Raw genomic sequence first — 21039 nt, 5'->3', positions numbered from 1 at the left:
GGAGTGGAGACATGGCATGAGACGATGGACGAGTGAGGTGATGTCCAAAGTAAGATAGAGTAGTATCCCAGGCCAAGACGGTGGTATTAGCAGGATTTATTCAGCCTTTAGATCCCGTGGCATTCTGAATCGGATGGAATGCTGGAATCAACCCTGATCCACAATTGATCTTAAATCGTGAGTTGAACTAGCAGGAATGAGGAATGAAAGGGGATGGAATGTGGGCAGAGACATCGTTTTGTCGCATGCGGTCGAGAAGAAGAATTTGGAAGGAGAGCGAGAGAGAGAGACAAGTCTGCAAGGACAACATCTCCTCACCGCCCAGGAATGATCCATCATCTCCTTTCTTCTCTCTTCACGTTGTCCATCACACATGATGAGTTGGGCATTCCTTTGCTAGGAAGTTATACCTCGAGTATCTACTATGAAAGATGGTGGAAATTCCACAGGACGTCACAGTTCTTGCATGTGCGCGAGCTGTATCAATACTCGACCATCTCCATTCACTCAAATGCCTGTATAACAGAACAATTAAGTAGATTGGAAGTTACATGGCTAGTTACCAAGTACTACATTGGTACTCACTGTGTACATACTAAGAGGTCAATCATGGTGTCTCATGAAGCCTATAAGTACGCTCACTAAAGTGGCAGGTTCTCTATGAAACATAGTATTGCAAAGTAAATACATATAGCAAGGTAACACTCATACCTCGACACACTGCTCTAAATAATTCAAAGTCAATAATTCGGCGAAATCAACAATACAAGTCCGGGATCCGAATCGCTCATGAAGAATGCAAAATGCAAAAAAGGGGAGATCCAAAACGTTAGTATACATGATACGTGAGCCCGTAAATCAGATAGGAATCAGATCCTAGAATGGCGTAGCGGTCGTATATCGTGAAATAAGGAACGATAATCATCTTTTGTTGTTCTTAGTGTTGTTGTTGTTGGGGGGGGATGGAGGAAAGTCAGTGTCAAATGCGAAACGGCACATATCCGTGAAGTCGGCATAATACTGAAGGCATAGTGAGTTGTGTACGATTACAGCGCTATCAGCTAGCCACTATGGCAAGCTTAGACTGCAAAGTCGTTCGGAGTCTCGTGGTGAGAAAAGTGGATAGCACCGCGCCCTGGAAACCAGGCATCATGCAGAGGGAGGATAAGGTTGGGGTTGACGTATTTATTCAACCGGAGGCCCAGCGCTTGCCCGCCGATCCGGATGGGAAGGGAGTCGCGGTCAAGGCCGGACGGAGGGGAGAAAGTTGCGGATGAGGAAGGCGAGATCTCTCCACTACTAGTACTCTCTGGGCCGATGCTCTTCAAAGCAATGAACTTGGTGAGGGGCTCGTAGCTGCTCGCGAAGAAGTAGCTGAACCACACAGTTCCGGCCAGCAAGGGGACCAAGAGCAAAGACCGGGCAATTGACTTCCGCAAGGCGAGAATGCCAACCATTGCAAGCTGGAACAGCATCAGACCAACCAGGACTCGGTGGCAGATCATGGGCCATGCCCGTCCGGTGGAGTGTTGCTGATGGTCCATGGCGTACAACAGCTGGTATTTGTAAATGAACTGTCCGATCGTGAAGTAGACTAGCCCGAAGAGACAAATCAACCAGGAGCTCGGGAAAACGCTATATACCAGGCAGATGTTGAAGATCAGGATCGTTTGCGGAATGGAATAACCGTAGCTGAACTCGGGCGGTGCCGACAACTCAGCATGCTCCCGTGGCGTTTTGGCCCTGAAGAGACGGAATGGATACGCTGCCACGCTCCCAAACTCCAACAAGCGGAAAGGGAAAATCCCCACGCCCTGGAGAACCAGGAGATTCACGTAGAACGGAGTCAATTGTTCCAAGGACCCCGCCAAGGTATACGCGATCGTGGTGGTGTCTTTAAACGCATCGCGCAGGTTCTCCCAGACACCGTAAAAAGTGGACGCGGTCCCGAAGACGGTGAAGAGAAGGAAGAGGTTGAAAAAGGAGAAAAAGAAATTCTTCGAGATGATCGACAGCTCAATGTCGCCGCGCGACGTCATTCCTTGCATATGCGATAGCCCTGCATTCGGTCAGTAGTGTCCACCCGCCTGGCAAAGAGCTTACGTACAGTTATACAAATAAGGGACAATGACAGTCATGAGTGACAGACCCAGTGTCGGTAAACCGGTCTGAACCAGGGACATCAAGACCGGATGGCGAGCCAGCAGGTCGGCGAACTGGGGCAAGAATTTTTCGATGGTTTTCAACTCCAGCAAGGATGCAAAGGGAACGAGCAGCACCGACCAAAAGATAGTCAGAAAGCCGATCAAGATAGTCACCGACCAGGACCGCATCATCCGTTTGGAACGCGGCACGTATGTGTTCTTCCAGACAACGTCCGCTGGCGCGGGCGCCAATCTTGCCAGCAGGCGCATCGGATGCGGGTCCAGGATTGCCTGTATAACCATCTGGGAGGCGGCGATAGACTCCATTGTCACAAAGGCCAGCTCGGTAGGAGGATAGATCAATTTGCGAGCGTGTTTGATCGCCTCGTCGATTCTTCGCAGTTTCTCTTCGTAGTAATCGATCTCGTCCACGGTGCGGTAGCGCAGTTTGAGTGGTCCATACCAGAGACGAATCGTTGGCCGTGCGTTCGCATCGTCGGTGGTATGCGACCGTCCGTTGTCCGACAGGAGTTGCCTTCGTTCACTGTCGTCTTCTGATAGCAGACTGGCGCCACGCCGCCGCCGGTGTTGTACCAGTGGTAGCTGGCTTTCGTCCAGCTTCACGCGCTTATAGCCCACATGCTTAGCCCAAGCGCGCTCCAAATACCGTATAATCTTCATTCGCTTCTCAACCAAATGCTCAAGGGCGCCCCAGTCCCGACAAATCGTCACACTCTGAACCTTCCCAACGTGTAGGCCTTGCATGAAATCCCTGATCGACTCCTCAGACCGCATCTCCGGGGGGATCCCTGATAGACGGATGGTCCGATCTGTCGTGCTCGCCTGATTCCCGAGATACTTTTGTCGCGTCCTGATGACGTTGTCCGTTTCACGGAGCAGTAGGTAGATCGTCAGGCCACTGAATATGTAGCCGAATACCACGTACATGGACAGATAACTGGGATCCAGCATTAACTGATCCTTGTCGTCGAGTGGCTCACTCCCGTCCCAGCCCGGGATCCCATTCTTACCGGTAAACTTGTAATGGACGGGGAGGAGGATCAGGACGGCGATCGGAAGGAGTGCAAGCAGAAGTCGGATCGAGAATTTGAAGAACGAAAGGAGCTGTGTCGCCGATGGGTTAGCTTGTTCGACTCCTGACCATTATGAAAACCGTGTACATACAACATAGGCATCTAAGCCGGCAGAGTGCAGCACATCCTCATCCGTTATCCTGTATAGCGCAGGGATCCAACCGAAAAGACTGTCCGGGAGTTCCGGGAGGTGTGAGGCGGCGCAGCGTTGTCGTCGTCGGGCAGCGTACAGTTCGGTCCATTTCGGTCGTAGTATCTAGAACAAGGTGAGCTTTTGGTTAAGAAACCACCACGGTATAAGTGGACATACACAGAAGGCAAAAAAAGCAGTCAACCCGAGCGCTAGACTCAGCACGAGTTGAGTGTAGAGATCGCGTTGCCCGCGAGTCTGATCCCCCCAGCGTGGCTCGTGCGGGTCGTCTGGTTTCTCTATGACCACAGCCGCGGCAGTCAGAATTTCCGCCGCAGCGGAGCTTGTAAGAGACATGTTCTCATGGAAGGTCGATGGTTGTTGGCTAGATCACAACAACATATGGGAGGCGATCTTCGTAACGGCAGGGATGCGGCGCCCAAAGAACTGACGTCAGGGACGGATAAGAAGACGACCTTATGCGGAAAGTAAGTCCGCTCTGGCAGTGATATCAGATAATATCTGGTGACTAACTGATAGGGAGAACTCAACACGAGTGACACCACTTCAAAAAAAAAATAGGATGATATGGTGAAAAGAAGAAGTCGTTGGGCCGCTGGGTTTGTTTTGGAAGAGCTCACTGGGACAAGTGTACTGCCGATCCTTTCAAGTGGGATTAGCTCCGCCATGACGGGTTTAGCTTATCGGCTGGAAGGCGGTCTGGGTCTATCCTCATGTGTAGATTGTCGACTGCGACCTTGGCAGATGTCGATTGACTGGCAACTGGAGGATTATTCTATCAATTCTCGTGTCATAACCCAGGGAAGATCTCTTTGTTGACTCTATCGGGGGATATCTACTCAATATAAGGGCTACCAAGTACAGCTCAACCCAAATCCAACACATGTCTACGACTAAGGATCCAGCACAGACCACCGCCAAAGCCGAAAGCACGGCATAGATATCTAGTTTTAACCCTGAATACATTCATAATGGAGTACCTTCAGGTCAGGGTACTCCCGCTAGGTCGTGTACACTTGTCTTGTTCATACACTCTTCATGTTCGACTACAGCCAACAAAAGGTACTCGTGGTCCGAGGAGCGTCCCTGGGAACGATGTAACCCTCACACATGTCTTCTGTGGCCGTATGTGCGACACATCGGGTCACAATATGCCGCGGGTGAATTTCGAGAAGAAAACTCTTAAGGGATGCATACCGGTCTTCCTCTGTGGCCCAAGTGCAGGAGTACTCGTGTGGGAACAGTGTAACTGGAATAGTGAAATAGAGGCTATATTCGGCAATGTTTGTCTATCTTGAAATTAAAACTGAAGACTAACATCATATCATATAGATTTGAGTTTGAGCTCACAACGCTGTCTAGATCGACACTGATCGGCCATGCTGTCTTCAACGTTGGAGACTCCCTATCGAGCCGGTCTTCTATGTAAACCGACCATTACCAACACCTCAACTCGGCCGATATTCTCCAACGACCGAGCATTCTCCAACGACACAAATAGAATGAGATTATGATCTAACATTCCGTAGACTGACGAGAGCGTTGGATCATGGCGCCGAAGTCACATATTCAGACTTGAACGGTACATATCCACAGCACTCCACCCGCCTAGCCAAAAACAGCTCATGTGGAGTCATACAACTATGAAGGCTACCAGCTACTACATCCGTCAACATCCGTCTTGTCTGCAGCTGGGATGTGACATTTGTTAGCATGTCTTATTATCTTGACCATTCGACCGAAAACACCAATTGGCGGGTGAGGTAGGTCTTCATATCCAAACGGATTCTGAGCTTCTGCGCCGAACTACGCACAGCACGTATTTCCATGGGAGTGAAGGCACACAGACCTTTCGTATAATGCATCGCATGTATGCGTAAGAGTGAGTTATCAACATATAACAGGTATGGCATCACGCAAAGAACCACAGGGATAAAACACATGCATCCAGCGTTCAACGCCAAGGTGCATCCACAGTAAAATCAACAAAAGGCATGAAAATTCCCTATAATCCCATCTCTTCAAAAAAGACAGATAGGTAGATACTCCGACATCCCTCCAGCGTAGTCGCCCTATTGCATCACAATCAGCCAAGCCTACAAAGCCACGCGACGAAATCCCCAACTTCTCCATCGAGTCTCCCCGACAGTTACTCACACTGAGACTAATAAGCATCCAAATTCGACACCCTCCCTATCCTCCGCTTCATCGAAGAGATGATACTCTGTCGTCGCTGAGATCGCGTCATATTCTCCTCGGCCAGCATCATGGATATATTGGTGTGACTATCCGCCTGGTGCGCTGACCCGTCGCTCGGGGACTCGACAGAGGTGGAGGAAGAGTCTCGCTCGAAATCTCGCTGGGCGGACGAGCTGTCGAGGGGAAATGTGTCGAAGTCGAGGGTGGGGAAAGTCATTTTCTTTTTTAGTTTATCCTTCTTTTTCGCTTTTCAACCTTGTATGTCTCCAAGCGTCCGCTCTCTTCCTCTTTCTCTGAATGGATAAGAGAACAGCTCACAGAACGACCTATGAAAACTTGACTCAATAGTATAGCCGGACTCCATCCAGACCCCCGAGCCAAACCAACTATTTATGTCCCTATGCTGACAACGCTGACCGACCCCATGACGTAAGGTACATACTACCAAGAACGCAGCATGATCCACCCACCATGGAAAACCCAGCCCGCCAACCCTCGCGTCTGGAGTATAGTTAGTTAGTGTGCTTGTGAAGCATGTGTGAAGCATGCGTGCACGGTCAGCTGGTGCGGACCCTGCTGTGGTTCTCCACCTGATAGGAAAGGATCTCCATGTTGTGTGCCGGGCTTAGCTGACTTTTCTTATTCTATCGACCCTGGGAGTTGAGAAGGGTCTTGTTTGTGATACAGGGGTGGGGGGTAGACTCGTATAGACCGTGGACCCTGCTTAGAGTGTAGTACAAATATATCTAAACTTTTTTCCCGTATGAGGTGCAGTGATGCGAGAGGTTCGTAGGAAGTGTGGATTTTGACGGAGAAAGGGGGAGGATTGCTGAGCTGGCATGTCATACGAGATAAGCTGATAGGTACTACCCTCATACTTGGCGGTGACTTATGGGAGCTGAACGGTCTGGCATGTTCGTGTGGATTTCTAAAAAGTATGCAGCGCAAAATGGAGTCAAGTATGTGGTTCGAATTCTATCTCCAGCATGCAGTGCAGTGCCTCCGCCAATCGATATCGAGCCTGATATCTACACCACTCAAATTGATCCCCTGGTTTAACCTAAAATGGATACACGACAGACTCGTCAAACTCCCAGGAGGAGAGGTGAAGAGTGCAGTGTATGCCATTGGGTAGGGTCGAGTGTCTCATGTTGGTTGCAGTGTATGACAGCCTACTCGGGTCTCGACCGTTCAGTAGCAGGGCTCAGGTCAGTTACGAGATTGCATATATGCACATAGTAGATCAATAGTATTAGCAGATATTATCAAGTCTTTCGTGTAAACCACGCTCAATCACTGTCTACACACCACAATTACTCCATGTTAGTCGCGAGCTGAAATACTAGATATCCCAGCTACGCATGTTGCGCAATTCTCGATGCATCATAATATAGATCTAGCAAGCACCCTGCAGACCACGCTTGCGTCGGAGACTATACCGTCACAGTTAGCAAAACAATTAATCAAGAAATAAACTTCCAACGCCTGAAAGAGCCACTCACAGAATCCGCACAGTACGCCCCATCGCGATTAGTCAATTCGGTAAGCCCCTTCCACGGACTCTCTCGAAGAGCACGCTTACACCCTTCCAACCGCCTCGTAACCTGCTGGAAAGACTCAATCCGCTCCTCCGCCGTCTTCCGCCGCATGAGATCAAAGTGCAAGAACGCGCGCAGGAAGTACCCCCGCTGCCAGACCCACTCTGGGCCCTGGTGGTAGTTTCTCCCCTTGGAGGTCGCGAAGTCGGTCGAGTCTTCGGAGTTGTTGTAATTGGGGCGGTAGTTGAGGTCGGATGGGTCGAGGGTGGCCATGCCCATGGGTCCGCAGAGGACTTTGTCGGCGAGCGCGATGGCGTTGAGTGCTTTGGATGGGGTGAAGAGGTCGGGCGCTACTGTCATTGCGATGGGGAAGTTCGACCGCAGCTGGTAGTCTTCGTAGGGCTTGCCGGACTTGTATAGGTCTTTGTAGATCCCGCGACGGTTGATGATGCTCGGGTCGATGTCGTACTGCTGGTCTTCTTTGGGGTTGAGCGGGACGTAGTAGCAGCGTTCGAAGCTCTGCTTGATCTTGGATGCCCAGTCGCGGAGAGTAACCGACGAGCCGTCGTCGAGGTCGACTTCATCGTATGAATAGAGTCCACGTTCTTTCAAACCTGCAGCCCAGGTTAAGGCACTGTAGACAAGCCCGGTGATCTCGATAGCCGCCCCGTCGCGCGGTGTCCCGGGGACGCCCTTGTTTCCTGCTTTTTCGCTCTCGCCCATTTTATCCTGCCAGGTGCCGCAGTTGGACTGGCTTCCGCCGAAGATCAGCCCCGTTTCCCAGTCGACTCGCACGTCGATCTGGAAACCGTCGGGCTTCATCTGCACGTCTAGATCTGGTCCAGCGTTATATTCCCGGAATGAGAGACCACGGGCGTGTCGCTGGAAAACCTCTTGGATTATTTCAGCGATCGTCGAGTGCTGCGAGTAAGCTCGGGAATCATCGAACGGAAACCATGTATCATCGTAGGGGAGGAACCGGCGAGGGACCTTCTCCTTCAGAATCTCCATCCCATTGGGCGCAATCTCCGTGTAATCCTGTATACTCTGCAGAAGGAACCACACCGAGTCTCGCGAATTATAACGCGGTAGTTTCCCACTACTCAGCAGATTCGGTATCATCCCATGCTTGAGAACGCTAGCAAACGCAAGAATATGCTCCTTCGCGACATCAAACCGCCCAGTACACAGAAGCAAGCCTCGAAGCGAGATGAATACATCCCGACCCCAGCATCGCGCCCAGTCGGTGGCGAAATGCGGCAGCCCAGCCGCAAGACTGGGCACAAGTTTAGTGGGCCACAACGACGCCGACTTCACGTAGCCCGTCTGCTGCACGCTGACCATTCCCAGCTGGTGGATGAATTCCTGTCCCTCCTGGATATTGCTGCCCAGCAGATGGATGCCTCTCTTCCACGCGGCGTTGTAGCCAGCCTGGACGATGAGGGCGAAGTATCGTGGCAGGAGGAAGCTGGGTAGCTCGCGGACTGGCTGGAATCGTTCGCGGAACCATGTCGCTGGGGCGAGGAGGTTTGAGTAGCCTTCTTGCTGCGCGGCTTTTTCTAGGCGTCCTACGATGTAGTCCAGTGCCCATTGGCCTTCGCGAAGGTTGTCGCAGATCGGGTGCCCGAGTTGGTTGTACTTGACGATGTCTTCGAGGGCGCTCCACCATCCTTGTAATCCAGCGTAGACGAGAGAACCGTGGTTGGGGATGGAGTAGGTTGCGTCTTGCCCGTTGCTGGAATCTCTTTCCTCTGCCTCGCAGCGGTAGAGGGCGAAATTCAAATCAATCAGACTCAGCTTGGAGAACGCTTCGTCCGCGTCCTTGGTGATGTAGTTATCGAGTCCCACGGCATGTTCCGCAGCTGGAATGGACGTTTCAAATAGCGCGATGGACCCAGCCGTGAAGTTTTCCAACGTGGAGACAGTGCTATCGCTGCCGTTGAACTCAACCTTCGTGCCTTCGAACTCACGTACTCGACTCGGTAAGCCCCGTAGATACGATTTGTCAGCCATAACTTCTCGTTTTACCTCTTCCCGGGTATCGACTTCCAACTGCCACGCTCCCAGACTCTTGACCCGCGTTCCAACAAGATGAGTCGCTGGTAACTGATCCTTGCTGGCATGGCCCGGGAACGCCGTATGCGCTATTAAAAAGACACCCTTTCTCGTCTTCGGATCGACCCTGTGCACGGTGATGTACTCGCCATCGTGATGGATATGCGTCTCGTCATAGCCCTGGACACCCATCGTGGTATGCAAGTGATTCAAAAGCCTCTTAACGGCCCCAATCCCCCCCTCCAACGACGACGAGTCAACATCCTTATCCTCCGAAAACTGCGAGAAATACAGTCGTTTCTCATGCACGAGATCCACCAGCTGCGGATATATCTCGTCGTAACCCATGACGCTCCCAACCGCTGAAGCACACATAGCGACAAGCGCCGCGTTCGGAAGCGTGTCTATCGCGGTGCGCTTCTGCGCTGGAACCTCGTTGTCGTGCGTGCAGTCCATGAAGAGCGCCTGGACGGGGCTAGGTCGGATATGGCGGATGGTTCGCTGGCTGTCTTTTTCACCGAACGATGCGATAGCGTGGCTGCTGCCGGCAGAGGGCAAGTCGAGGTCGAAGCTCCCGATGGGGTGGCCGCCGTGGCGATGGACGAGTCGGCTCAGCTCCGCCGTGCTCCAGGCTTGCATGGCCTCTCTGATCAGCGCGTTGATGCCGAGGCGTTTGACGAAGACGTAGTCTGCTTCTTCGGAGCCGGTGAACAGCTCAGCGAAGACTGTTAGGTTGGGTCGCACCTTGCGTGCCTCGTCAAGCAGGTACTCTGCGACCACCAATGGCGTTGAATGGCAGTTGTCGATGCGGAAGCCGGAGAAGTACTTGGCCATGAGTCGGGTGTACTCTGCCATGTAGTCCCACAGGAAGGGGTTGTCGTCGCGGCTAGACCCGTATCTCAGCTTGACGCAGTCGCCCCAGACGATGACCTCGCGGCGCAGATACGCCCTCGAATCGGGGCCGGCGTTGTCGCGCATCGCGTCGGCGTTCCAGATCCATCCGTTGTTAGCCAGTGCCAGCGCCTTTTCGTTGTGCTTTTTGGTGACTGCGTTGACGGGGAGTCTTGTGAAATATGCCTCCACGAGAGGGTTTTTGTCGGTGACAGGGCCCAGCTTCGGCCCGTGGTCGTCGATCCGGAGGTATTTGATGCGGTTGAACAGTTGATCCATAATCACAGCGACATCATCATCGTACTCCTTATAGAACGGCAAGTTGACTTCGTCCAGAATCTTCGACAGCGCGTTCTCCGCCAACGAGTAATCGGAACTCGCACGGCGGAACGGACCGAACATGGCTGTCAAAATGGCGGCGCCAAATTCCTTGTCCAACGACCGCTCGAACCGTCCCAATATATTTTTCGAAGTGGGGATCCCATGCTCTCGAACCAACCTCGCTTGCTGCGCCAAGGGCCAGCTCTTGAAGCCATCGAGACCCAAGCGCGCCCACCGGCCGGTGTTCAAATCGACCGTCCCAGCCTCTCTCCAGCTATCCACTGCTTTCACAAGATCAGCCCGAACATCGATGACATAAAACTGCCACAGCTGCAACTTCTTAATAACCTGATCCTTGACGGCATTCATCACAACAACCAAGTCATCCACAGACTTGAACTCAGTCGGAAGACCTTGCGCCTGAAGATCCTTCCCAAACCGCAACAGAGCCGTATCAAGATCCAGAGCTGCCTCCAGCCACGGCGCCGTCTCAACGCTATACCCGGCCTCAGGGTGCTCCTCCAGCCATTGACTATTATGCGCGGTATGGTTCCAAACCACATCGGTCAACGACAGCAGCCCGTACTCGTTCTCCATGGTCGACACCAACTTAGCCACGTCTTCTTCACCATTAGGAAAGCAGTCCTCGTCAAACTGGAGCTGGTCAAAGATACTATAGGGGGAGTTAGACGCCCCGCGCTGCATCAATGGCGTGAAATGCACCATATTGTAATTGCGCTGGCTTATCCCCCGCAAATGCTTATCCCAGTCTGTCGGATACCGCCCCATAAATTTCGATATCACCGAGAAGATCGACAGCGCGTTGAGAGGCAGATCGCGACCGCGGACTGTCAGCCGCGGCGACACATCGATGTAGTGCACGGGCGTCCGCTTCGGCTCTTCCGCCGCAACCGCGGAGACTGAGAACGCAGGCAGCGGTGCATATGTAGTGTAGAACGCGAAGCACCCGGGACGGGTGATGGGGACATCGATCTGGATGTTCTTGTTGAAATCGGGCTGTAATCTACGGGCTGTCTCAGCGAGGTGTACTGGGGGTGGGGGAGCAGCTCTTGAATTCAAGAGTAGACAATGCAATTCCTTACGTGAATCTTCGAAACGCCGTCCGATCGAACTCTTTGCCCTCCTCTGGGAGGTTAACCCATAGCGCCCCATCTCTGCAGATCGAGCTGCTTCCCTCGATCACGAATCGCAGCGTGTACGGCGGGGTTGTCGGGGGAGGGAGATAAATGTATCCCCCCGGGACGTCGGGAGAGCCATCATCTTTCAATGGCAAGAGATAAATCTGCTGCGAGGACATTGTGACTGTTGTAGCCCAACAGATTTGGAATTGTGATTGTAATTGTGGTGGTGGTGGTCTCTGAGAGCTCCTCCTAGCTAGAGGTGAGGTGGTGTTTAAATCTCACCACTGCGATGCAAGACAGCGAACTCCCCTAGAAACTCCCTCCCTAAAAGATAGCAAATCCGACAAAAAGCTAGGGTAGCGAACTAATAAGAGGGGGCTAGCAAAGAGGGGCAAACCAAGGCAGTCGAGCGTGAAATGCAGGTTTTTGGCCGCTTTTGTTGTTCCTGGGCGAAACCCCGCGGAGGGTCTGACATCATATAAGACTTGCATGATCCATCTCGGTCTCGAACTGTCTCTAAGCGCTCTAGTATCCGCACGGACCGCAGAGGCAAAATGGCTTGAACTGGTTGGGCCCTCAACCAACGGAGTATGGTTGAAAATGACACGGTTGAGATATAAATAGTGAAATAAATAGTGAATAGAAAGATAGATTGATATGGTAACTCTATGGATATATATAATCGACAAAAAACAAAGCAAAAGGCACCGGTCTATCTGCGAAACGGAAAAGAAAAAAAAACACCCGGCTTTATCATGCGGCACACATCCCAGATGGCCCCAATTTTAGAACGATGAACGGAAGCGAGATCGTAAAATACCATGACAACTGTCACGGCAGGAAAACATCAACTTATGCATGTCAGCCCTTAGAGCTTGGAGAGCACGGCATGGCTGGAACCACCACCGGCGGTCGTTCCGTTGGCGCTATCACCCGCACTGCACGTGGGTTTGCTGTTCGAAACGAGGATTAGCGTCTGGTCCTGTTGTTTGAAAAAGACGGTGTAAAGAAAAGGGCTATTTACCGCTCAATGTAAGAAGGAATGTCCTCGACTGCCATGGAGCCTTGAAGGACGCCTGGATGCGAGTTAGCAAATTTTAAACGGGAGAGAATGGTGGGGTAACGTACGGTAAACCGCAGTGAGCAGAGGGAACTCCTCCTCGGAGCCCTGTCTCTTCAGGAAGCTGTTGACTTCGATGGCAGTCAGAGTGCCCTGCAAGCTCTGGCCGTTGAGCTCGGTCTCCTCGACCTTGGAGATGGGCTGCTTGCGCTCAATGCTAAGCTTGGCGCAGCGGAAGTTGCGGCCCGCCGCGCAGCTGGTAATCATGTCGGCCACGCCGGCACTCTCCTCGGTGAAGGTCCGGGTGTTGATCGTGTTACCGAAGAACATCTCACCGAACTTGACCATCTCCAGCAGACCGACCCGCATGATGGCAGCCTTGGCGTTATCGCCCCAGCCCATGCCTTCGACCCAGCCGGCGGCGAGCGCGACGACGTTCTTCAGGGCACCGCCCAGAGAGACGCCGGCCACGTCGTGCACCACGCGGATGTGGAAGTAGGGGCGGTGGAAGAGAAGCTTGAGGGTGTTGTGATCAATGGGGGGGTAGTCGGAGGGAAGAGCCTGCAGCTTGGTCTTGGACATCTGGCCCGAGACATCGCGGTGCTCGAACTCGGCCAAATCGGTGGTCGAGGCGGAGGGAGTGCCGGTCGGGGAGGGCCCCTTGGAGGGAGCCTTGGAATCCAGGTGGGGGGGATCGTAGGCAATGCTGGACTCGGACCACTTCTCCCGGGCGACCTCGTTGGCGATGTTGGCACCGGAGAGAGCACCGCAGTAGATGCCCAGGATGTTGCCAATGGTCTCGGAGAAGAGGCTGATGCCCGACTCCCTCACATCGACACCCTTGATGCAGGAGATACCACGAGCATAGGGCAGGATCTTGCCCTTGATCTGTTCACAGGTCCGGATGATGAACTGATGGGGCAGGTTGAAGACCAAGATGGTGCTGTCCTTGACAGCATCGACCACGGAGGGGTTGGCGTGCAGGTTGGAGGGAAGAGCAACACCCGACAGGTACTTGACGTTCTCATGGGTTTGGTTGATGATGTCGGTCAGGTTCTGGGGGCCCTGGCAGAGAGGCGACGAGGGGTTGTAGTGGCGGGAGTTCTTGGGGATCTCGACCTTCTCCTCGTGCACCCACATCTGGACATCCTTCTCGAAGACGGAATCATTGCTAGCCGCACATTCGGCGACGATCTTGGCGATAGCGGTACCCCTAAATATTATTAGCATAGCTCGACAGATAACATCCTCGTTGCTTTATTGCTTACCAGTTGCCGGAGCCCACCACGGTCACCTTGTGCTTGCGCTGGTAGGGAGAGAGAGAAGCCATGATGTCGTTTATGCTGTGAGAGAATTGAGATGGAGGTAGTAAAGTCGATCGAAAGGAGGAAGTTGAAAAAGGTTGAAGTGGATGGGGACCCCGGGCTTTTAAAGTGCCTGAAGGGATTGGCCGCCACCAAGGGAGAGTTGGGATAGAACGAACGAATGGGAGGGCTGGAAAGACGGGGAACCGAGGTCGAGCTGCAGATACGCTGAGGCGAGGAAGGCAAGTCCGGCGAGAGAACGACATCCACAGCGGTTTCCCTACAAATGGGGATGGCAAACCTGTTAGCAGAATTCGGCCGTATCACACTGATGCAATTTGGAACCAAAAAAGAGTGGATTCGATACCCGTGAATGTGGACCTCCTGCTTGTCCCGAGGGGAGAGACTAAACCCGATAGAAGAGATTCCGGTGAGAGAAATGGCGATCCGGTTGCCGGTCTCAGGCAAGGAGGGCGGTTTGACGGGAAAGTGTCCAGTACGTCACTGCGGATTGAGGTTGGGGTAAAAACCGTAGGATAAATAAAATTAAATGGAGATCGAATGCTCGTGGAGTCTCACTAAGGAGAACTAGGATGAGAGCAGTCCGATGTCTCCATATGATTACTGATACAATATCCAGTTCAACCAGATTCCTACTCTCGAATTGATTCCATCAAATAAGATAGAGCAAAAAAGGAATCAAATAGGAATCTAAATAGGTGCAAACTCGGCGTCTACACTGTCATACTAGAAGAGGAATAGAATTGAGAGAAACCTGGTTCCAACGAGGCAAACGGCATAATTCGCCATCAAACAAGAAGCATAAAATTTATAAAATATCAAAAAAAAATAAAAAGAAATTCAGATCAAATAAAATCATTAATAAAAAAATCAATAAAAAAGAAAATGAAAATTAAAATGAAAAAAAGACGCAAAAGACGGCAGAAAGGTGGAGCATCATGTGGGCGGTGAGGGGTTACCCCCAGAAACAGCAACCGCCCGTCCCAATCGGGCTTAGTGGCGAAGAAAACCCCTCGGAAGCCGCCACGCAAAATTATCGTGGTTCACCCGAACTTCTCGTCGATCTGCTCGCCTTTTTGCTCTTTTTTCCCGACGGCTCGTGGATACCGCCGTCTCTACCCTGTGCACACGACGGTACTACCTGAGGTGCTTGCGCTGACTGAACTCGGTGATCGATCTCAGCATGGTAAGTCAAGCGCTGGCTCCCGTCCCACCCCGGGTAATTTCCTCTTCGACTGACCTGCTTCTTCTCCCGGCGCAATGTCAAAGGCCCCTGTTAGTTCTCTCAAGAAGAAGCAGTCCAAGGTGTCGAGTGCTGGGAAAGGTGCCCTGCCGTCCACCAGGTCGACCAGCTTTGATCAGAATGATGCGCGCGGGTCGAAGAAGGATAGGCGGGCGATGAAGCACTCCAGCTTCGTCACCAAGATTGAGAAGAACTCGCAAAAGTCGTCCAAGCGTCGACGGGCCTCCAACAAACTGGCCGCCAATCTGGAGTCGCTGGCCGATGCGCTCCCAGACACAGAAACGGACCTCCACGACCCCGACAGCCAAGTGAACATCATCAAACAGAAGACCCTGAGGCACAAGCCCGGAGCCATGAAGCGCCGGGAACGACTGGAGAAGTTGGAGCGAGATCGATTTGCGAAGAACATGGCGCAGATGTCTGGCATGCAGGCATCATCATCATCGGCTCCGCCATCCAGCGCAGCGCCGGAGAATGATTCCGGTGCGACCTCGAACCGATGGGCTGCGTTGCGGGGATTCATCTCGCAAACAATGGAGCAACAACCGGCGTTCCGAGGAAACAAGTGAACTTGGGACGTTGGGAGTGTATTACCCCATTCCCCTTGATAGTTTATGATTAGCATCTAGACTACGTGTATCCTGAAGACAAACACCCTGGAGGTGTGGATTCAGGCGTACGAACAACCAGCACTTACACCGTAGACAGTTGGATTGGGTTGAGCATCTACTTTGGGTTCCGGGGTGTATACGTCCGTTCTCTTTGGAGGTATACGTCCCCGGAGATGGAGGGATGGCAGGTCATTCCTCCAAAATGCAGTATGATCTCCTGGGATACCTGCTACCAATCCATACTCGGCACCTAACCGGCGGGGTTAACACTGTTCATGCCCCCACATTCAGAACAAATGCACCAGCTACAAGAGTCATGTTTCTTTTAGCTAATACCAAGTCAAAATCGACCCCTCGCCTAACCTGCACATTTTACCCACGCCCGGGGTCTCCAGATTAACTCCCCGGTTACCCCATCGGGCCCTAGTGTTCGTAGGGCACATATTCCCTGACCGTCCAGGCCCATCTCAGGTCCGAGCAAATGGAGATCCCTACATCTAAACTCATTTCGGCGCTTCCGTCGGAGAGATGGTTTCAAACCGCCCCATGACGTAGTCTTTCTGCAAGTTTAACCGCTAGTCCATATTGCCAAGTGCCTCTTGGTCAGAGCTTGTGTCAACATAACTGTTTCTCCCCGCTTGGCAAATGCAGAAGGTTAGTAGAGAGAAGGTTCGGTTCTGCAGCCTTTTAGCTAATGGCATATGCGTTGCTGGCGATCTAGCCGCTCTGGCCTGCCGCCATGAGGTCACCGAACTTGAAAGTGTGATTGAATTGTTCTGCAAACCCTCAGATGAGACATTTTTCCTGGCTCCGTTATTGGCCGTTACAGCCTCTGTGGACAATTGAGGTGGGGGGAGCTGAGTAGTCCGGCAATTCCCCTTTTAGTTGCGAGCCAAGGTTAAGTCTCCGGGTCTCTGGCGCCTTGCATCAAGCCACCTGCCGGTTGCTGTCATTGTAAAAGCTCTGATTTCTCTCGGATTGCTGTTCTGGTGGAGGTTGGACCGGTTGTATTACGTTCATATTACACTGTGGATCCTGATGTCCGGTCTGGATCACTCGAACCAAAGAAAAGATTCAACAATTTAACCGGTTTTCTTACCCGGTTTCATACTCCGGAGTATATCAGAGAGATCCAGAATTTGATGATCTTCGATGATGTTAAGCGGTGAAAGAAGAAGAATAACGAAGAGTATATTCCTCGCCTCGTTAGAGTCCCAGTGTTCGCATATCACCACTAAAAGCCTGTTTTGACAAGCACGGGCCATTCCTACGGCCATCTTTGCGATCCGAGCTCTCACTCTATCACGCGCATTGACTATCCCATTTCATGGAACGAGGGCAACTCGTCAGTTAGAATGCAATGTTGATATCAGTGCGCTGAACACATGCTTCACTTCGCATATCGTGTCCCTAGAGGACAGACGACTCCCGAGATCAGCCATGCTACGGAGACTTGAAAGACACCCTGACTGATGTGTCTTTGAGTTGGCATTCTTCTTATGCAGCTTCTTGCCGGCCGAATAACCAGGACACCATTCTACCTAAACAGGAGATGCCGAACGAAAGGCTTCAGATCGAGGCGGACATGGCTACGTCTGCTCATTGGACAGGATCTGCCTTGCAAAAGCACACATATGACATCTCCTCATCCCCAGCATAAATGAGCATGCAAGGCATGGCGTTGTCGATGTCCAGGATGGTGTGTGTATTTGGCGGTGTCGGATCAATGTGAACCGATGTCTCCCAAATATATACCAGTATGGGTTCCTTCTTGGCATCATGGAATGCGAACCAGCAGTGCTTTCAATCGTAAAGCCATAGAATCATGACCATCATGAGATCCATAGAAGATAGAGTATCACGGTGGAAGAATACGTACAATGTGGAAGTCAAACGGATAGCGCCGGCTGACGGGGTCCTCACGTGCTGCGGGGAAAGCTGATTGATCCGCCATCTTATCTCTCTCTCTCGGCGTCATCGTCGTCTCCAACTCTCTCCGCCATCAGCCCACTTGCCCTGCCCCTTTCCCCCCCCAACGTCATCAAGATCATTGTAGGAAACTTACTTTAAACTCCTTTTTGATTTCTCTTTTGATCCTGACCCGTCCACTGCATGGTCATGCTACGACTGCCTCTATGGCGCCAGTCGCCGCTCCGAGCGCACCGCTTCCCTGTGGTCCGTTATCGGCGAACTCCCAGCTCACCCGCTCCAGCACGCCCCAGCCATCGCCTCCTGTCTTCCACATCAGCATCTTTCCCTACTCTCTCGCAGTTTAATCGGTCGGATTTTACGGGCCAGCCGTGGTCGGGAAATTATGAAGCAGGGCTCCCAACTGCAGGACCCCTGGGGTCGACTCCGGCTTTCGGAGCGCCGCGCATCACGCCTAAAACGTTGAAGCAGTACCTCGATCAGTTTGTGGTCGGACAGGACCGTGCGAAGAAGATCCTTAGTGTTGCTGTGTTCAATCATTACCAGCGGGTTCAGGAACTGCAACGGCGCGCGGAAGAGAATGCAGAGCTGTTGGCGAAACGGACCCGGAGAGAAGCCATTGAGCACCATCCGCTCGAAGGTAGGACTTTGCACCAGCAGTTCACACAGTGACCCCAAGGAACAATTAAACCCTTATCAAACATTGACTAATACGGAGTAGATGACTTCCCCGGTCAACAGAAAACTCCCTCCATCACCCCTCAGTCGAGTCGGCCGCCACCTTCGGAGCAGCCCGAACTCAACGACACGCCCGCGTTGGAGTTGGAGAAATCCAACATCCTTCTCCTCGGCCCGTCTGGAGTGGGTAAGACGCTCATGGCGAAGACGCTAGCAAGGGTCCTGTCTGTCCCCTTCAGCATCTCCGACTGCACTGCGCTCACCCAAGCGGGCTATATCGGGGAGGATGCTGAGGTGTGCGTTCACCGACTCCTGGCTGCTGCGAACTATGACGTCGAGCAGGCCGAGCGCGGCATCATCGTTCTCGATGAGATGGACAAAATCGCAGCGGCCAAGGTCAGCCACGGAAAAGATGTCAGCGGAGAAGGCGTGCAACAGGCGCTTCTCAAGATCATCGAAGGTACAACAGTGCAGGTGCAGGCGAAACAAGAGAAGAACGCCCCTCGTGCAGGTAGCGCACCCAACAGTTACCCGTCCAACAGCCCCTTAGGCAACCCACCATTCTCCCCACCCAACGGCGGCAACACGCCCCAGAAGGGCGAGGTCTACAACGTCCGCACGGATAACATCCTGTTCGTCTTCTCCGGCGCATTCGTCGGCCTCCACAAAGTCATCATGGACCGCATCTCGCGCGGGTCCATCGGATTCGGCCAGCCCGTCCGCTCGCAGTCCACCGCCAACGAGCGATCCGGAGACTCAGGCGCCTCAAACAATCAACCGATCCCTATCGTCCCGGGATCCGATGAAGAAGCCCTATACAAGAAACACCTCCCATTCTTCAACCCCACGACGCCGCAGACCCCAGACAGCGAACCCGTATACTTCAACGCACTCGACCTCCTCAACCCCACCGACCTCCAAAGCTACGGCTTCATCCCTGAGCTCGTCGGTCGCGTCCCCGTCACAGCCGCGCTATCCACCCTCGCCCAGCCCCTCCTCGTCCGCATCCTCACCGAACCCCGCAACTCGCTCCTCGCCCAATACACAACCCTCTTCTCCCTCTCCGGCATCGAACTCCGCTTCACAACCCCGGCCCTGCACAAAATCGCCGCAAACGCCTTCACAATGGGCACCGGCGCCCGCGCCCTCCGCACAGAAATGGAAGCCATCCTCAGCGACGCAATGTTCGAAACCCCAGGCTCAAGCGTCAAGTTCGTCCTCGTCACAGAGAACGTCGCCGCGCGCGGCGAGAAACCCATCTATCTCGCCCGCGGCCAGGGCGGCAAATTCCACTCAACGATCGCGGCCGAGGAGAGCCAGTGGGAGGATAAAGTGCGCCGCGAGAAGAACAAGGAGAGGAAGAAGAAGGGTGATGATGCACCGGCTAATGCCAGCGATCGGGATGATTCTTCGGACTTTCATGATTATCGCTCGCGAGCGGCCGGTTCTTAGCGTCGACACCCTCTTCGAGCTGCTCTCTATTTTTCACTCACTGCAGCATCTCTTTTTCATTCCCAGGAAGGCACACGCACATATCCAAGTTTATACCAAAATGAGCGCGTTTCCTCTTCTTGTATTGTGACTACCAGTCGCTTATCGTACGGCGTTTCTTGGAACTTCTGCATGTTCATTTCATTCCCGCGTCTCGTCTTTACGATGCTCGGTTTATTATGGATAACATGAATTGCGGGCAATTATTTCAATTTCATTACATGAAATGCATTCATCCACCTTCATTTCTCATTTCTCATTTCTCATTTCTCTTTCTCTCTAGTGAAATCCCCCAATACACGTACATGTGTGGGCGTGCGTGCACTGCCTAATAAACAAGGGGAGAAAAAAATTTTAAAAACAAAAGGAAGAAGAAGAAGAAAGGTACTTTGCATACGTGATATCGTAGCGGTGGGGATCGACCGACTAGTTTGGTTTAATCACCCATAAAAAGCCTTCTCCCCTGCACGAAGACCGCAGAAAAGAACAGAACAGTCGTAGTTAATAGAACAGTCGTAGTAAATCACCTGTATGCCTGCGGATACTGAGGCCGCGAGGGATTCTGCGGATGTCGCCTATCCCGATCCCGATCCCCTCCCTGATCACCTCCCTCGCGCGATCTCCAACTATGGCTGCCACCAGGTCTGGGAGTCTGCGGCGTCGTGGGCGTGCGCTGCGTGGAGCGAGAGTCAGTCGATGACGAAGGCGGTGGTCCGCTCTTTCCCTTGATGATCCAGTCGTATCTCTGATAGTCGATACTAAAGGCGGTCATGAAGGCCTTGGAGCCGTGTTTGACGTCTACGTGCTGCCAGGCGCTCCAGCGCTCGGGAGGGCGCAGATATGTGACTATGTGGAAGTGGCGGAAGACGTGCGAGTTGACGAGGGCCCAGCCGGCGAAGAATTCAGCCAGGTGGTCCGTGTTGCGGTGCTCCTGGGACAGGCCCTTCGGGATGTCTGGGCTGTCGTCTTCGCTGCGGGAGCCGTAGTTTGGGAGGAAGGGGGGCGAGATGACTTTGCTTTCGTGGTATTCGTCGCTGTCGCCGGCGAGGATTTCGGCGTCGAGCTCCCGTTGGCTGGAGGTGTAGCTGAGTTGGAGGATGTAGTGACACATAGCTATCCACCTGAGAGGGAATTGGGTGAGTATTTTTTTTTTTTTTTTTTTTTTTT

At 52.7% G+C, this 21039-nt stretch overlaps 8 protein-coding genes across 8 annotated transcripts in view; 3 read left to right on the top strand and 5 right to left on the bottom strand.

Moving 5' to 3' along the window:
- Positions 1-654: 654 nt before the first annotated feature.
- Positions 655-3947, bottom strand: BDW47DRAFT_99279 (putative DUF221 domain protein). The gene is made up of 4 exons (XM_024820858.1): positions 3549-3947; positions 3330-3494; positions 2108-3269; positions 655-2059 (listed from the first exon to the last, which is right to left on the bottom strand). Exons 1-4 carry the CDS (start codon positions 3723-3725, stop codon positions 1080-1082), a joined length of 2484 nt encoding a protein of 827 aa, XP_024675568.1. The 5' UTR covers positions 3726-3947; the 3' UTR covers positions 655-1079.
- A 1051-nt stretch (positions 3948-4998) lies between these two features.
- BDW47DRAFT_99277 (uncharacterized protein) lies at positions 4999-6003 on the bottom strand. The gene has a single exon (XM_024820857.1). The coding sequence runs from the start codon at positions 5562-5564 to the stop codon at positions 5280-5282; it is 285 nt and encodes a 94-aa protein (XP_024675567.1). The 5' UTR covers positions 5565-6003; the 3' UTR covers positions 4999-5279.
- Positions 6004-6560: 557 nt separating this feature from the next.
- BDW47DRAFT_99274 (putative glycogen debranching enzyme Gdb1) lies at positions 6561-12082 on the bottom strand. The gene is made up of 3 exons (XM_024820856.1): positions 11497-12082; positions 7091-11417; positions 6561-7021 (listed from the first exon to the last, which is right to left on the bottom strand). Exons 1-3 carry the CDS (start codon positions 11709-11711, stop codon positions 6944-6946), a joined length of 4620 nt encoding a protein of 1539 aa, XP_024675566.1. The 5' UTR covers positions 11712-12082; the 3' UTR covers positions 6561-6943.
- Positions 12083-12555: 473 nt separating this feature from the next.
- On the bottom strand, positions 12556-13925 carry BDW47DRAFT_115277 (glycerol-3-phosphate dehydrogenase family protein; the record flags this gene model as incomplete). The annotated part of the gene is made up of 3 exons (XM_024814781.1): positions 12556-12611; positions 12664-13808; positions 13864-13925. 3 exons carry the CDS (start codon positions 13923-13925, stop codon positions 12556-12558), a joined length of 1263 nt encoding a protein of 420 aa, XP_024675565.1.
- Positions 13926-14881: 956 nt separating this feature from the next.
- BDW47DRAFT_99271 (FAM207/SLX9 family protein) lies at positions 14882-16136 on the top strand. The gene is made up of 2 exons (XM_024820855.1): positions 14882-15106; positions 15190-16136. The coding sequence occupies exons 1-2, from the start codon at positions 15104-15106 to the stop codon at positions 15730-15732; spliced, it is 546 nt and encodes a 181-aa protein (XP_024675564.1). The 5' UTR covers positions 14882-15103; the 3' UTR covers positions 15733-16136.
- Positions 16137-16794: 658 nt separating this feature from the next.
- Positions 16795-17305, top strand: BDW47DRAFT_56111 (uncharacterized protein). The gene is made up of 2 exons (XM_024819314.1): positions 16795-16963; positions 17030-17305. Exons 1-2 carry the CDS (start codon positions 16927-16929, stop codon positions 17245-17247), a joined length of 255 nt encoding a protein of 84 aa, XP_024675563.1. The 5' UTR covers positions 16795-16926; the 3' UTR covers positions 17248-17305.
- A 581-nt stretch (positions 17306-17886) lies between these two features.
- On the top strand, positions 17887-20114 carry BDW47DRAFT_133078 (putative ATP-dependent Clp protease; the record flags this gene model as incomplete). The annotated part of the gene is made up of 2 exons (XM_024817735.1): positions 17887-18343; positions 18425-20114. 2 exons carry the CDS (start codon positions 17887-17889, stop codon positions 19831-19833), a joined length of 1866 nt encoding a protein of 621 aa, XP_024675562.1. The 3' UTR covers positions 19834-20114.
- A 281-nt stretch (positions 20115-20395) lies between these two features.
- BDW47DRAFT_115275 (putative Chromo domain protein Chp1p) overlaps positions 20396-21039 on the bottom strand; it is a gene marked incomplete at both ends in the record, with an annotated part of 3670 nt that continues 3026 nt past the window's right edge. Inside the window, one exon of the mRNA XM_024814780.1 lies at positions 20396-20993. Within this exon, the coding sequence (XP_024675561.1) occupies positions 20396-20993 (598 nt within the window). The remainder of the gene's footprint in view (positions 20994-21039) is intronic.

Source organism: Aspergillus candidus (genome assembly GCF_002847045.1).
Source record: "Aspergillus candidus strain CBS 102.13 unplaced genomic scaffold BDW47scaffold_4, whole genome shotgun sequence".
In the NCBI taxonomy this organism is placed as follows: Eukaryota; Fungi; Ascomycota; class Eurotiomycetes; order Eurotiales; family Aspergillaceae; genus Aspergillus; species Aspergillus candidus.
The sequence above is the reverse complement of the archived record's forward strand: the minus strand, read 5'-3'. Positions and strand labels throughout refer to the sequence as shown.